Source organism: Hypanus sabinus, chromosome 14 (genome assembly GCF_030144855.1).
Source record: "Hypanus sabinus isolate sHypSab1 chromosome 14, sHypSab1.hap1, whole genome shotgun sequence".
Taxonomy (NCBI): Eukaryota; Metazoa; Chordata; class Chondrichthyes; order Myliobatiformes; family Dasyatidae; genus Hypanus; species Hypanus sabinus.
This window is the reverse complement of record NC_082719.1, coordinates 46,837,166-46,853,379: the sequence shown is the minus strand read 5'-3', so window position 1 is coordinate 46,853,379 and position 16,214 is coordinate 46,837,166. Positions and strand designations below refer to the sequence as shown.

At 41.1% G+C, this 16,214-nt stretch overlaps 1 protein-coding gene across 5 annotated transcripts in view; it reads left to right on the top strand.

The window, feature by feature from the left end:
* atp8a1 (ATPase phospholipid transporting 8A1) overlaps positions 1-16,214 on the top strand; it is a 373,263-nt gene that overhangs the window by 157,606 nt on the left and 199,443 nt on the right. For 4 of the 5 annotated variants that reach the window (XM_059989113.1, XM_059989112.1, XM_059989115.1 and 1 more), the window contains 5 exons: positions 1,216-1,343; positions 2,207-2,284; positions 3,025-3,113; positions 5,102-5,146; positions 6,673-6,745. In XM_059989113.1, coding sequence (XP_059845096.1) covers positions 1,216-1,343; positions 2,207-2,284; positions 3,025-3,113; positions 5,102-5,146; positions 6,673-6,745 — 413 coding nt within the window. The remainder of the gene's footprint in view (positions 1-1,215; positions 1,344-2,206; positions 2,285-3,024; positions 3,114-5,101; positions 5,147-6,672; positions 6,746-16,214) is intronic. The other variant, XM_059989114.1, reaches the window with a different exon arrangement.

Genomic DNA, 16,214 nt, shown 5'->3' with positions numbered 1-16,214 from the left:
AGCTTACCTATTCTTACCTGTGGCTTCTCTCTGAAACCTTCGAGTATCACACTCACTTAGATTACTTACTCAGCTTCTTACTGAGCTTGTAATATCTTTGACTCTAATTTCTCAAGCCTAAGCTTTACAATCAAATAAACTATTCAAATTGGCTCAGCACCCTTAAATTGTGCCTGTTCTCACCAGCTCAGAACATCATTTTTCCTTATCAATGAGCAAGATATGGAAGACAACTATTTTGCCAGCTTTGCATGTTAGGTTTCATCTTTCACTACTGCTTCACCCAAAAGCAGGACAAAAATAGAGTAGTTAGAAAAACTGAATGCTGTTCATTTTTTATCCCTCCAGTTTGATTTGTGTTTTGTTTTGACCATACCTGCTAGAAAACTGACAAATGTCTCCATCCCCACTCAACAAGGGCACAGCCAGGACTGAGAACATCTTCTCATCCGTTCTCATTGACTGTTGCTCCTAGTAATAGACCAGGGTATCAATGGTATCTAGTTGCTGCACAGCAAGTAAGGATTGAATTTGGGGAGGGCGCTGCTCCTTCAATGATTACATTCAAACCCCAGAGTATTGTAAGTTATTGGAATTAAGTATGGGCCTGGAAAAAGATGTTTGAATAAGAGGACAACTAGTTTTGTTGAATAGTGGAACATTCAGTTTGATAAGCTTGCCTCTGTTTTCAATAATAACAATTCCTGATGAAGGGTTTTGACCTGAAATGTCATCACTACCTCCTCCCATAGATGCTGTCTGGCCTGCTGAGTTCTGCCAGCATTTTGTGTTTTTACTCTGTTCTCACCCATTCTTTTGCATTGAAATAAATTGAGTGACTAAACCTAGTCCAAGTCTTCTCTGGCATCGGTTCAGTGGGCTAGTTGCTTGGTAAAAAGACAGGATAAATCACAGACATTTGCATTCCATTATTGAGCTGTCAGAAGTCGAGATTCAGAATGCACTCTACTTCACAGAACTGTATGGAGTTTTGTGACTTCTGCATTTCCCCAAAAGTGCTGATCTTCCACGCAGTCGCAAAGATAACTAGCAGTTTTTCCTTTTAACTTGAGCCTTTATTGAAACTGAAGAGGAAATAACATTTCATGTTTTATATGTTGTTAACTTGCAAAATTTATGTGAATATCTTGTTATCTCACCTAGCAGCTATACTTTTCAGCATGCAATTTCATGTGTTTAAATTTTATTTTGCAGATAGTGGAGCCGCTTATTTTGGATTGAACTTTTTAACATTCATCATCCTCTTTAATAACCTGATTCCAATTAGCCTCTTAGTCACTCTGGAAGTTGTAAAGTTTATCCAAGCGTTTTTCATTAATTGGGTAAGTGTGATATTTTAGTTTGCGTTAGTGTGAGACTGAGAAAAGAAACGATATAAAATTTATCAAAGTTCTTCAAATTTAATGAACATTATAGTGCTTGTAACTGTTTATTCATTGCACCTTCTGCAGCATGCTTTGCAGGAGTTGGAACATGTCCCTTCACTGGCTTGCCTCTGCTCAAGTCCCTTCCTCCAGCTGACCTCTGTGAGACTGGAAGGCTGTGTGCTCTGAGCATTATTTTCTGCCTGTCATTAAACTTATTTTGATCTTGATTTGGGGAGTTATCCTGTTGTGTGATCAGTTAACTCACTGAGTGCTTATTTAAAAATTGTTTAAAAACTGAAAGCTTGTGTTGAATATGCTATTGATTTTAATGGTGGTTGAGTCTTTGTATTTTAAGATGTTCTTCAAAGTGAGTATAGTTTGTGTGGTAGGATAATTATTTTTTCTGTATTGGTGCATTTTTCATTTCTATTGATTTCCTGAACAACTGCTGCTCTGGATTGCCAGTCCTAATTGGTGGTGATGAGGGCCCTGAAGAGTGGGAACTTAGGGAGTAAACAAAGCTGATTAAAAGACTGAGAATGATTTCATTATGTGTAAAGTAGAGAGAAAATTCAACATGTGAATTTGTTTGATAGTTTTGTAAAATTTTTCACAGTTTGTTGTGGGAATATTTAGAAAAATTTCCAACATCATTCAACTTCTGAGCAATTAATTGGCAAGTTTCATGCATAATAAGTAAGACAAAAGGCAGCATGTATTCACAGATTTCCTTATTACCAGTGTTGGTGAAATACTTGTTTTATAATTTGATATCAGTGCTATCAAGTCAAAATGTTTTATCTTCCATCCCTCTTTAGGATATTGATATGTTATATGAACCAACCAATACTCCTGCCATGGCGAGAACATCCAATTTAAATGAGGAACTGGGACAGGTAGGAGTTACTCTATTTTGAAAGCTATTTGCATTCAATGAAGCACTATGATAATGCAAGTAATTTTGGCATTATCCATTTCTTCTGTACCCTTACATAACTCTGGACCCCTGCAACCACACCGTGTTTTCAGCCAGCTTGTTAAGGTTTAGATATTATTTCTCATAATTAAAAAAAGTTTGATCAGCACTTTGTGCTAGGCCCACCCATCGTCCAAGTTACCACTAATTCTCAGCCACTGTCTAGAACTGAACCAGACTTCTTGTAACCTTGATGGACAATTTAACTGCAAACCATTCTTCAATCTCAAGGGGCCTTTTCTTTTACATCAGTATAAATTTTGCTGTGGTCATCTTTGTTTCTGTCACCTGCAGGTGTAGCTACACAAACGTATTCCTGGCTGATCTTCCACTTGTCCAGTTTCTCACCATAAATCACCATAAGTTCTGCTGCCCATATTGTGAACCAATTTACCCACTCATCCCATCCGCCTCTTGCAAATGGTTCATTTGAAATGCCCATCTGTGCATTCAAATGATCTGTTCTAAGCTTTAAACAACTGAGATCTCTCCAAATCCTCCTCAACCATTTGTACTAGAATTTAATTCCTGAAAACTGCTTCATAAATTCTGAGCAGTGTGGCTTTGTCATTCATGAAATTATGTCCATTTTCAGTATTAATTGAAGCAAAGTTCAGCAATTTAACACCAGTGTATGAAATATCAATTTGCTTTTAACAGGTGAAATATATATTCTCAGATAAAACTGGAACCTTAACCTGTAATGTTATGGAGTTTAAGAAATGTACAGTTGCAGGGATTGCTTATGGGTAAGTATATTTTTTTCTAAGTAACTTAGTTATAAAAATTAGAGCAATTTTACAGGAGCATGTTCTGATAGCCTGTGGATTAAAGACAAATGTTTTCTAAGACAGAGCCTTGTTGAAACATTTTTTGTGTAAATGTCAAATTAATATTTGTCATCTAACAAATTATAAACCACATCCTTCCACCTCTCTCTCGTCAGTAACCTGCTACTGTCTATTAGTGCTTTTCACACAGGAGTGTTAGCAAGTACTGAAGTACAGGCAGGATAGACAAAGGAGAGTCAGTGGATGTTGTTTACTTGGATTTTCAGAAGGCTTTTGGCCTTCGACAAGTTGCCGTGCAAGAGGCTGCTTAACAAGGTAAGAACCCATGGTATTACAGGAAAGATACTAGTATGGATAGAAGATTGGCTGACTGGCAAGAGGCAAAGAGCAGGAATAAAGGAGGCCTTTTCTAGTTGGCTGCTGGTGACTGTTGTTGTTCTGCAGGCATCTGTGTTGGCACCATTTCTTTTCACAATATACAGTATGCCAGTGATTTGGATGATGGAATTGATGGTCTGGTGGCCAAGTTTGGGGACAATTTGAAGTTAAGTGGAGGTGCAAGAAGTGTTGAGGAAGCAGAGTGTCTGCAGAAGGACTTAGACACTTTGGGACAATAAGCAAAGATGTGGCAGAAGGAATAAGACGTCAGGAAGTGTATGGTTGTGCACTTTGGGAGAAGGAATAAAGGCATAGGTTATTCTCTAAACAGAGAAAATTCAAAATTCAGAGGTGCAAAGGGACTTGGGAGTCCTTGTGTAGGATTCTTTAAAGGTTGACTTGCAGGCTGAGTCAGTGGTAAGGAAGGCAAATGCAATGTTAGTTTTCATTTCATGAGGGCTAGAATATAATGCTGAGGCTTTATAGGCATTGGTCTGACCACACTTGGAGTATTATGATCAGTTTTGGGCTTTTTATCTGAGAACGGATATGCTGGCTCTGGGGAGTGTCCAGAGGTAGTTCACAAGAATGATTGAGGGAATAAAAGGGTTAATGTATGAGGAGCATTTGATGGCTCTCGGCCTGTACTTGCTTGAGTTTAGAAGAATAAGGGCAGGTAGCTCATTGAAACCTATCAAATTTTGAAAGGCCTAGATAGAGTGGTGTGTTTCCTATAGTGGGTGAGTCTAGGACCAGAGAGCACAGCCTTAGAATAGAGGGACATAGATTTAGAACAGACATGAGGAAGAATTTATTTAGCCAGAGCGTGATGAATCTGGGGGATTTCATTGCTGCAGACATCTGTGGATGCTGTCATTAAGTATATTTATTGGAGGTTGATTATAGGGGGAAGGCAGAAGATGGAGCAGGTTCAATGAGCTGAATGGCCTAAAGCTTCTCCTATGTGTTTCAGTCTTATGACAGGTTTCAAAACTGGCATAAAACCTGATCTTAATGGGTGCAGACAAATCTGCCAGGTTCTGCTAGTGAATACAGGAAAAAATGTGCCAACATCACAAAACACAGGATTGCATTTCAAAACACTGTGTTCTCGAACTTGGAGAGATTTATTCTCCACAAAGCTTGTGTCATTTATTGCTTTTAAACATTGCATGTTCCCATGAGTAGCTACTAACCTTGGCACATAAATCAAATAATAGCAATTTCTGATAGGTCAGGTACATTTAGAAAGAAAAATTGCTGATCATTTTTCAGATTGTACTGGTTGTAAAAATCCACTGTCTATGTAAGTGAAAATCTGGAATGCAGTCCAAAAATTCTCATTAAACGTTTTTCTTTATTTCTTTTGTAAACTAATCTCTGTATTCTCAAAAATATTTAATCATATATTTACTGCTTTGTATTTTAGGTATGAGCACCTCATGCATTGTGAAATTTTTAACCTTCCTTTTAGATTAATAATTAAGATACTTGCTTGTGGGCTTCCTTGTTTTTCTCTCCTTTTGTGCTTTGTTCCTTATTCCTTTTACTTTTTCCATTTTCACTAGTCATTTTCCTGATCATGAGGATTTTAGATACTCTGAAGATTATGGGTAAGACTAGTTAGTTTTCTTTGCATTAATAGAACTGTTAGGATTTTTAGTTACTAGTGTACAATAACCCATCCAAAGCATGTGAAAATCCTTGCTAACTTTCATGTCTCTTCTAATCATGCCAGCATCCATCACCTAGCCTACTGGATGGATGAAACCATATGTTTCATTGTAGGTTCTTATTTGAAAACATTAAAGTTCTTTTGGAAGCCAGCTCTGTGACTTGATTACCCTGCTATGTCATTTCTGGTGTTAAATCAGTGTCACTGATCACCTTAATGCTGCTTCTAGAAATTGCACAAAAGTACACACTTTAAATATGAGAGTTTTTAAAATAATGTCGGGCTTTCCAATGTAGCAAAGCTGAAACTGAATTATTACCTGGTGATGTGTAGTGAGTCCTTGCTGATTTCTGCACATAGCCCAACAGTGTGAACCTTTTAGTTAGTTCTTCAAGGGCCATATGACAATGCAAGCAATTCTGCTCAAGCTATAGAGAAGTGTTGCCTTCTGAATGAGTCAATACTGCATGAACAGAGTGCCAGGATAGGGAGGCCTGGCAGATGGATGATAGTGCCTACAGGAAGGCATTCATTGAGATCCACTGTGGCTACAGCCAAGCACTTCTGGCAAGGTTTCTAAGTCCAGAAACACTGTTTCTGAATGTCTGGGAAAGCCTACAAACTAGGCATATGCTCAATACCACTCTGTCTTCAGTCCATAGGAGCAGGAAAATTAAATGAACTTTTCAGTTTTGGACTGTGGTGCTTGGATGATTGCAAGGCAGCAATCAGCAGGAATCTTGTGTGTCATGTCAAAGATCTTCAGCAACCATCGAGAATGAGTTGAAGATTAGGGAACTGAATATGACCTTGACATTCTCAAGCAAAGCAAACTCTGAGGGCAGAGACTGCAGTTTAATTGTTAGTGCACTTATATAACCCTATTTCGGGAAGAAGTTAAAACTAAATTGTTATAAAATAAAGTAGTGTTATTTCTCTGACCAGTGAGTCTGAAACAAAATCTAACACTGATGAGTGTCACAGTGCTGTTGATACGCATTGGAGTAGCTTTTTTGCTGAGGAAAAAATATGCTCAGGAGAATGAAAAACAGACTGAAAAATTTCCCATTAGGTGTTAGTCACACAGAGTAACCCAAAAATATGTTTCTTTCCAGGTTAACCTCATTTTCAACAGCATTCAGTGGTTACTTTTTGTACAATTTAGTCCTCCGGTGGGAGTTTGCCGAAAAAATTCTTGGGTAGTTTTCTAGCTAATGGTTCATTATATAGTATTGATTTTTTTTTTTGGGAAGTGAATTATTGTAGCCTTTGGAATAGTTATTCAGTCAATAAAATCTTCTTGCAATTCAGTGCTTCCTGGCTGAAGATTTTACATAAGTAATATTGCTTCCTGAGGACTTTCTATATTGCTTTTTGAAATACATTTACAGAACATTTATACTTTAAAAATGTCAAGATGATGTGCATGCACATTGAATATTTCCTATTTCTTGTTCGTTCAAGGCAAGCTGATTCATCAAATGGAGAAAGCGCATTTCAAGATGTTTCTCTGCTGGAAAATCTTAAGGGCAATCATGTAAGTAATATATTATTGATTTTTATTTGCTTTCTTGAGATGAACTCAGTGACTATTACAGATTTTTAAATGAACTGTGAGATAAATTTATTACAAAAGTACATTGATGTCTGAATTTCCTGCGCTGCGTGATGATATACAAACCTTCCTCCTCATACTAAATTACATGAATCTTGGTTAAATGTAAGAATAGGACCAGCTTTGTAATAGCTTTGTCCTGTGATAACCTTCCTACTCATATCAGTGCAAGTTGACTTGTGAAGGAGGAAGTGGCTACCCATCAGTCAGAGGCTTAAGCTAGGAAGTTTTCTGTACACAGTGCCAGGTTCATCTCTAATTAATTTTTATCTCAATGCTGTGCTCTTGTGCTTTTCATTGGTTCTTTCATTTAGATGTGTCCAGACTAAAGCTGAAATAAACTAGAATTAAGCCCTTGATGCCATTAAATATTTTTATTACTATGAGAGTGCAGTGAAACAATTACAGATTGACTTTTTTGGAGGGAAAAGTCTTGTCTTTAAACTATGATTTGACTATACTCCATAGTCACAACTTGATTTTGGATCAATCCAGCTTCCCCTAATGCCATTTAATTAAAATATTGATTGATTGTAACAGAGATTGTCCCAATAAAATATGAAAATTTCATATTAAACAGATGAATGTTATTAAATGGCCTCTTAATTACTAATCCAAGCCTCCAGGTTCCCAAGAATAGTAGTATAATCACTCTCTGCGGTAGCACGTAGAACTATAGTTGTACATCGGAACAAAATAAGACAGTACCTTCTTGGTGGGATTTGAGTTCATGATCTATAATTAGGCATTAGTTCTGATATGTCATGAAGTATTCATTCCGTGGGTCAGACTGCATAATCTTACATTAGCCAAAGTCTTGTCATTTGACAAAATAGAAATTCAACTTCACTTTTAAGAAGAGCACTAAGAACACCTGATGTTTTGGGGGTTAGTCCAGTCAGTTCAACTGAAGTACTAAAATGAGGTTGATTTACCAGGTAAGTTTGGTGGTTGCCACCTGGTTATAATCTGCAATCCTCCTTCCCTAATGACATTAAAAAAGAATAGGCAGCTGTAGTCATTTAGCTCCCGCAGATGCTGCACCATTTAATAAGGCAATAGCTGATCATTTGCCTCCACCAGGTTCATCCATCCCCTTTTATTTTGAAATCTGTTCATCACTGTCTTAACTCAGTGACTGAACCTCTAGAGCTTTCTCAAATAGAAAATTCCAACTATTCACTAATCTGAGTAAAGAAACTTTGTTCTAGGCTCTCTGTCATGAATGTCTGATTCCTTTAAATTGAAACCGTGACTTCTTGACCTCATTCAAGGAAAACATGACCTCTAATAGGACTTGACAGGGAAGGTGTAGAATTTTGTTTTCTTGACATCACCTGTCAGTCATCCACAATCCTAGCAATCAATCTGGTGAACCTTTGCTGTTGCTGGATAGAGAGACAAGACCTTTGTACCTTCCAGATGTGGCCTTGCCCTGCCCTGTCCAGTAATTGGATAAAGATAGACATCTCTACTCCTGCTGCAGCAAAGGCCAATATACTGTTTGCTTTCCGAGGGTGAACCCGCAGAAAGTATCCAGCCCTGATGGGATACCTGGCTGAGTATTAAAGACCTGTGCTTGATCAACTGGCTGGAATATATTTAATCTCTCACTTCAGCAGTATGAGGTACCCACCTGCTTGAAGCTGTCTTCAATTATACTGGTGCCAAAAAAGGTGATAACTTGCCTTAATGACCATCATCCAGTAGAACTGTCTTATACCCACTGTGATGGGTGTCTTGAGAGATTGGTGATGAAACATTAATTCCTGCCTGAAAAATGACCTGGATCTACTCCAGTGTGCCTACAGTCGCAACAGGTCAACAGAAGGTGCCATCTCATTGAATTTTCACTCAATCCTGGAGCATCTAGACAGCAAAGATGAATATATTAAGATGTTCTTTACTGACTACAGCTCAACATTGATACCATCATCCACAATTAGCTTCAAGACCTTGGCCTCAATCTTCGATTTTCCCACTTGCAGGCTCCGGTCAGGTTAGATCGGCAACTGCATCTGCTCCATGATTTCCCTCAGTGCAGGTGCCCCACAAGGCTGTGTGCTTAGTCCCCTGCTCTACTTCCTTTATCTTATGATTGCAAGGATAAGCACAGCCCGAATGCCATATTTAAGTGGTGACAAATCAGTGTAAACTATTGAAAATTTGGTTGAGTGGTGCCCCATCAACCTCTCAATGTCAGCAAGACCAGAGAGCTGATTTACGAGGAGGAAACATGAGATCCATGAGCCAGACTTCCGGTCAAGATGGCACCTGCATACAGGGCTCATTTGGTCGACATCCTCTGGATGGATCATGGAACCATCTTTTTCTCTTCTTTTATGTCTGTTATGTTTGTTTCTCATCTTGGATGTGACCATGAAATTGTTGGAGACCATATTTTGCAGCTTGGAGATCGTTTGGGTACTTCAGCACTCTGTAGTCTCTGAGATTCTGGGAGGCAGAGGCAGCGTGAGTGAACCTCATGGTGAGAAGGCTGCAGGAAGGCGTGTGAGTTGATTACAGCTTCCATTGTTCACTGATTAAAGCAATGAGGGCGATTAAAACATCCGAATGAGTGCGGAAGTGTGGAGATTGTTTGGGTGTTCCAGCACTCTGCAGTCTCTGAGAGAATTCCAAGAAGCAGAGGCAGCATGAGCGAACCTCATAGCGGGCAGGCTGCAGGGTAGGGCACAAGCTGATATTTGGCTCCATTTCATCGATTAAAGCTTTCATTGTTTGCCAACTAAAGCGATGAGGGCAATTAAAGCATTGAAGTGAGTGCAGAGGGTGAGCACCAGCTTCCTGTCTTTTGATCACTCTGCTACGCTACCAGAGTTGGGAGAGCGTTTTGGATGCGGACTTGGATTATAAAATCTTTTTTTTCCACTTATAGTTCTTATATTCTGTGTTTTTTCACCCGATCTTCTGTTTTTTTAATGTGTGGGAAGTGGGATTTGGGGGTCGATGTGGTGGATCCATTTTGCTCAGTTGTTTTGTGCAGGAGGAGGAATTTGTGGGTTGATGTGCCTGTTCCACTTTGTTTTTTTTTGGTGAGGAGATGGTATTTGGTAGTTGATGTGCCTGTTCCATTTTGGTTTGTTTTTTTTGGTGAGGAGATGGTATTTGGGGGTTGACGTGCCTGTTCCATTTTGGTTTGTTTTTTTTTGGTGAGGAGATGGTATTTGGTAATTGATGTGCCTGTTCCATTTTGGTTTGTTTTTTTTGGTGAGGAGATGGTATTTGGGGGTTGACGTGCCTGTTCCATTTTGGTTTGTTTTTCTGGTGAGGAGATGGTATTTGGTGGTTGATGTGCCTGTTCCATTTTGGTGAGGAGATGGTATTTGGTGGTTGATGTGCCTGTTCCAATTTGGTATGTTTTTTCTGGTGAACAGATGGTATTTTGGGGTTGGCGTGCCTGTTCAATTTTGGTTTATTTTTTTTTTGGTGAGATGATATTTGGGGGTTGATGTGCCTGTTCCATTTTGGTGAGGAGATGGTATTTGGTGGTTGATGTGCCTGTTCCATTTTGGTGAGGAGATGGTATTTGGTGGTTGATGTGCCTGTTCCATTTTGGTTTGTTTTTTTTGGTGAGGAGATGGTATTTGGTGGTTGATGTGCCTGTTCCATTTTGGTGAGGAGATGGTATTTGGTGGTTGATGTGCCTGTTCCATTTTGGTGAGGAGATGGTATTTGGTGGTTGATGTGCCTGTTCCATTTTGGTGAGGAGATGGTATTTGGTGGTTGATGTGCCTGTTCCATTTTGGTGAGGAGATGGTATTTGGTGGTTGATGTGCCTGTTCCATTTTGGTGAGGAGATGGTATTTGGTGGTTGATGTGCCTGTTCCATTTTGGTGAGGAGATGGTATTTGGTGGTTGATGTGCCTGTTCCATTTTGGTGAGGAGATGGTATTTGGTGGTTGATGTGCCTGTTCCATTTTGGTGAGGAGATGGTATTTGGGGGTTGATGATTGTGCCACCTTTCTTTGTTTTTCTTTCTTGGTTTTATGGCTACCCAGAGAACTGAAGAGCTTCAGAGTTGTATACTTTGATAATAAAATTATGAAGAAAGCATAGCAGCGCCTCTACTTCCTTAGAAGTTTGTGCAGATTCAGCATGACATCTAACAATTTGATAAACTTCTATGGATATGTTGTGGAGAGTATAGTTACTCTCATACTGTACTCATTGTATAGTATGGAAACACTAATGCCCTTGAACAGAAAATCCTCTGAAAGATAATGGATACAGCCCATTCCATCGCAGGAAAAGCCCTCCCCACCATTGAGTACTGTCACAGGAAAATAGCATCCATCATCAAAGACCTCCCATCACCCAGCACGTACTCTCTTTTCCCTGCTGCCATCATCCAGGAGCCTCAGGATCCACACTACCACGTTCAGGAACAGTATTACCCCTCAATCATCAGGCTCTTGAACCCGAGGGGACAACTTCACTCGTCCCATTACTGAACTGCTTCCACAACCTATGGACTCACTTACAAGGAGCCTTCATCTCATGTTCTTGATATTTATTGATTATTTATTTATTGTGTATTTGCGCAGTTTGTCATCTTTTGCACACTGATAGTTTGTCTGTCCTGTGGGGTGCAGTCTTTTATTGAAATTATTGTTTCTCTTGGAGTTATTTTGTATGCCCATAAGAAACTGAATCTTAGGGATAGAAATTATAACAAATATGTACCCTGATAATAAATTTACTTTGAAATTGCTTTCTGAATTGACCAGTTTCACTGAAAGTTAACATACCGGCCATCAAAACGTGCACACCCCCAGCGAGTCCACAGTCACTTCCAGGACGGCGGTGACATGCAACGCATGTGGAAGGACATCCAGGACATCACCAATTACAGGACAACATCACCTGACTGTGCAGGTGATGCCTCCCTTCCAGAAGTGCTGAGGCAGAAAATGGCATGGCAGTGAGGAAGTCTGCCTCTCCTTCAAATGACCTACAAATGTGTCTCACTGTGGCCGATGTGGGAAGAACCCTGTGCAGGGTCAACCCACGGAAAGCTGCTGGACCAGACAACATCCCTGGTAGAGTGCTCATAGGATGTGCAGACCAGCTAGCAAATGTTCTCACTGACATCTTCAACATCTCCCTGAGCAGTGCCACCATTCCAACGTGCTTCAAGGCCACCACCATAGTCCACATGCCGAAGAAGTCTTCAGTGTCCTGCCTAATTGACTACTGTCCCATTGCACTCATATCCAACATCATGAATTGTTTCGAGAGGCTCGTCATGAGGCATATCAAGACCCTGCTGCCCCCCTCACTGGACCCCCTGCAGTTTGCATAATGTCCCAACCACTCAACAGATGACGCCATTGCCATCACCCTCCACCCGGCCCTAACCCATCTGGACAAAAAGGACACGTACGTTCGAATGTTGTTCATAGACGTCAGTTCAGCATTCAAAGCAATCATCCCTCAGACAATGATTGGAAAGCTGAGCCTACTGGGCCTGAACACCTCCCTCTGCAACTGGATTCTAGACTTCCTGACCGGGAGACCTCAGTCAGTTCAGATCAGGAGCAGCATTTCAAACACCATCACACTGAGCATGGGGGCCTCCCAGGGCTGTGTGCTCAGTCTGCTGCTGTTCACTCTGCTGACCCATGACTGTTCTGCAACACACAGCTCGAACCACATCATCAAGTTTGCCAATGACACGACCGTGGCAGGTCTCATCAGCAAGAATGACGTGTCAGCTTACAGAGAGGAGGTGCAGCGGCTAACGGACTGGTGCAGAGCCAACAACCTGTCTCTGAATGTGAACAAAACAAAAGAGATAGTTGTTAACTTCAGGAGAGCACGGAGCAACCACTCCCTGCTTAATATCGACAGCTCCTCAGTGGAGATCGTTAAGAGGACCAAATTTCTTGGTGTTCACCTGGTGGAGAATCTCACCTGGTTCACCTGGTTCCTCAACACCAGCTCCATTGCAAAGAAAGCCCAGCAGCGTCTCTACTTTCTGCAAAGGCTGAGGAATGTCCAGCTCCCACCCCCCATCCTCATCACATTTTGCAGGGGTTGTATTGAGAGCATCCTGAGCAGCTGCATCACTGCCTGGTTCGGAAATTGCACCATCTCAGATCGCAAGACCCTGCAGCAGATAGTGAGGTCAGCTGAGATGATTATCGGGGTCTGTCTTCCTGCCATTACAGACATTTACACCACGTGCTGCATCCACAAAGCAAACAGCATTATGAAGGACCCCACACACCCCTACAAACTCTTCTCCCTCCTGCCGTCTGGGAAAAGGCACCGAAGCATTCGGGCTCTCACAGCCAGACTATGTAACAGTTTCTTCCCCAAGCTATCAGACTCCTCAATACCCAGAGCTTGGACTGACACTTTCCTGCCCTATTGTCCTGTTTATTATTTATTGTAATGCCTTCAATGTTCTGTGTACTTTATGCAGTCCTGGGTAGGTCTGTAGTCTAGTGTAGTTTTTGTGTTGGTTTGCGTAGTTCAGTGTAATTTTTGTACTGTCATGTAACACCATGGTCATAGTAAAAACATCTTGTTTTTACTATGTACTGCACCAGCAGTTATGGTCGAAATGAGAATAAAAAGTGATTTGACTACAGTTAGTGTTGTGCAGGGACATGAAAGCCCCTGGTAAAGCCACCATTATTTAATCTGTCACCTTTTAAAGAAATACTCTATGGTTCTATGCTTTTCTACCTAAGTGGGGAGATTTACCATTTTCCCACAGTATGTTCCATCTGCCCTGCCCTCCATTCAATTGCATAAACAATCAATCTATCCCAAGAAATTCTATCAGCAGAGTTCAAGTGTCACATAGCTTTGTATCGTCAGCAATTCTGGACAATGAAGATGCATACATCAGGGTGTTCTTCATTGACAACAGTTCACCGTTCAACACTATCATTCCCTTAAAACTACTCATTAAGTTCCTAGAGCTTCGCCTCTGTCATCCCATGTGCAACTGGTTCCTTGATCTCCATACTTGTAGATCCCAGTCAATACGAATTGTCAATAACATCTCCTCCACAGTCACCATCAGATTGGTGCACGACAAGGTCGTGTGTGCGGTCCTCAGCCATACAATCGTAGGTATGAAGCGAGTAGGGCTAAGTACAACTCCAGTGCCACCTTTAAGTTTGCTGATGGCACCAACTCAAAGGTGCTGACAAGTCAGTATATAAGAGGGAAGTTGAAACTCTAGTTGAATGATAACATGACAACAACCTCTCACTCGGTGTCAGCAAAGCCAAAGGGCTGATTATTGACTACAGGAGGAAGAGGCGGGAGATCCATGAGCCAGACCACATTGGGCGATCTGAGTTGGAGAGGCTGGGCATTACCATATCAGAGGATTGGTCATGAGACTAGCATGCAAGTGTCATCACAAGGCAAGCATGACAGCGCCTCTACTTCGAAACTTGTGCAGTTTCGACATGCCATCTCAAAGTGTAGAGAAAATTCTACAGATACAACTGGGGAGAGTATACTGGTAGCTTCACAGCCTGGTTTGGTTAATACCATTGCTCAGAACAGAAAAGTACACAAAAAAATGGTGGAAACAGTCCAGTACAACACAGGCAAAGCCCTCCCCATCATTGAGCATATTTACAAAGAGCAATGGCTGAAAGAGAGTAACATCCATCATCGAGGCCTCACTCTCTTACTGCAATCCGACAGGAGGTACAGGATCCTTGGGCCCCACACCATCAGATTCAGGAACAGTCATTACCCTACAGACATCAGGCTCCTGAACATGTGTGGATAACTTCACTCACCTCAACACTGAACTGATTCCACAATCTCTGGACTCACTTCCAAGGACAGTAAAACTCAGTTTTATTTATTTACTTTTAATAATTATTTGTTTTCTTTTGCACATTGGTTGTCCCAAGGAAGAGGAAGAACTTTAAAGACAGAATGATGCGACCGTAGCTGATGAGGGAAGTCAAATCATAAATTAATGAGAAGAAATGAAAAGGATGACAAGATGGCGGCACGACGCAGGGCGCAGCTGCCACTCCAGGGATGAATATCTGCTATCTGTAAGTAGGGGCCGTGTACAATCCGGATTTGATGGGGACGGACGTGTGAAGCACGGAGGAACATCTGGTGAAACTTTTGAAATGCCTGTTTCACTGCCACTGCTACCGTGCGATCGGAAAAATCTCCGGGAGGAAGGCCCCGAATTCTCGGCTTTGCCTGTTGCTTGGCGGCCAGTGCCGGGGTCGAAACGTTCGGCAGAGATGGTGCTCGGTGTCGGAGGGCTGGTCGGAGGCTCGAAGTTTTTGGACGGACTCGGAGTTGGCTGTCGTCAGGGCTCCCAAAGTGCTGTATCGGCAAGCTGCGGCGCTGGAGGGTCACGGCAGGAAGAGTTTTTCTCCTTCTACCGTCTGCGTGAGATGATGGGCTGTCGGGACTTTGAGACTTTCTTTTAAACTGGACTACTCTTTATCAGATTATGGTATTGCTTTGCACTGTTGAAACTATGTGTTATAGTTATGTGGTCTTTGTCGGTTAGTCTTTATCAATTACGGTATTGTCTGCACTGTTGAAACTATATGTTAACTATAACTACATGTAACTATGTGGTTTTGTGTATGTCTTGTAGCTTTAGGTTTGTCTGATGGGTTTGTAGTTCCTTTCCGGGGAACGTGCTAAGACGGTAACGTGATATCGATACGCAGCAGCCTCTCCGGACTCTGGATTGGGGATTACCAAACGTTATTTGGCTTTTCTTGTGTGGTCTGTTTTGTGCTTTTTCATGGTATCATTCGGGAGAACGTTGTCTCATTTTTTAACTGCATTGTATTTGTGGTTTATAAATGACAATAAACTGAATCTGAATCTGAAATTAGGGGATTGGAAAATTGTTGAAAAACCAGCAGAAGGCATTTTAAAAAACTACAAAGGGGAAATGATGAATTATGAAGAAAAGTGAGCCAATGATATCAAAAATAATACCAAAAGTTCTTTCAGGTATCTAAAAAGTAAAAGAGAGATGAGAGTAGATAGTGGACTGCTGGAAAATGACGCTGGAGCGGTAGTAATGGGGGACAAGGAAATGGCGAATGAACTGACTAAGTATTTTACATCAGTCTTCACTGGATGACACTGGTAGTATGCTGGAAGTTCAAGAGCATCAAGGGGCAGAAGTGAATGCAGTTGCTATTAATAGGGAGATGGTGCTTAGGAAACTGAAAGGTCTGAAGGTAAACGTTTCTCCTGGACCAGGTGGTCTACACCCGATGGTTCTAAAAGAGATTGTGCAGCATCAGTAATGATCTTTGAAGAATCACTACATTCTGGCATGGTTCCAGTGGACTGTAAAACTGCAAATATCACTCCACTCTTCAAGAAGGGAGGAAGACAGAAT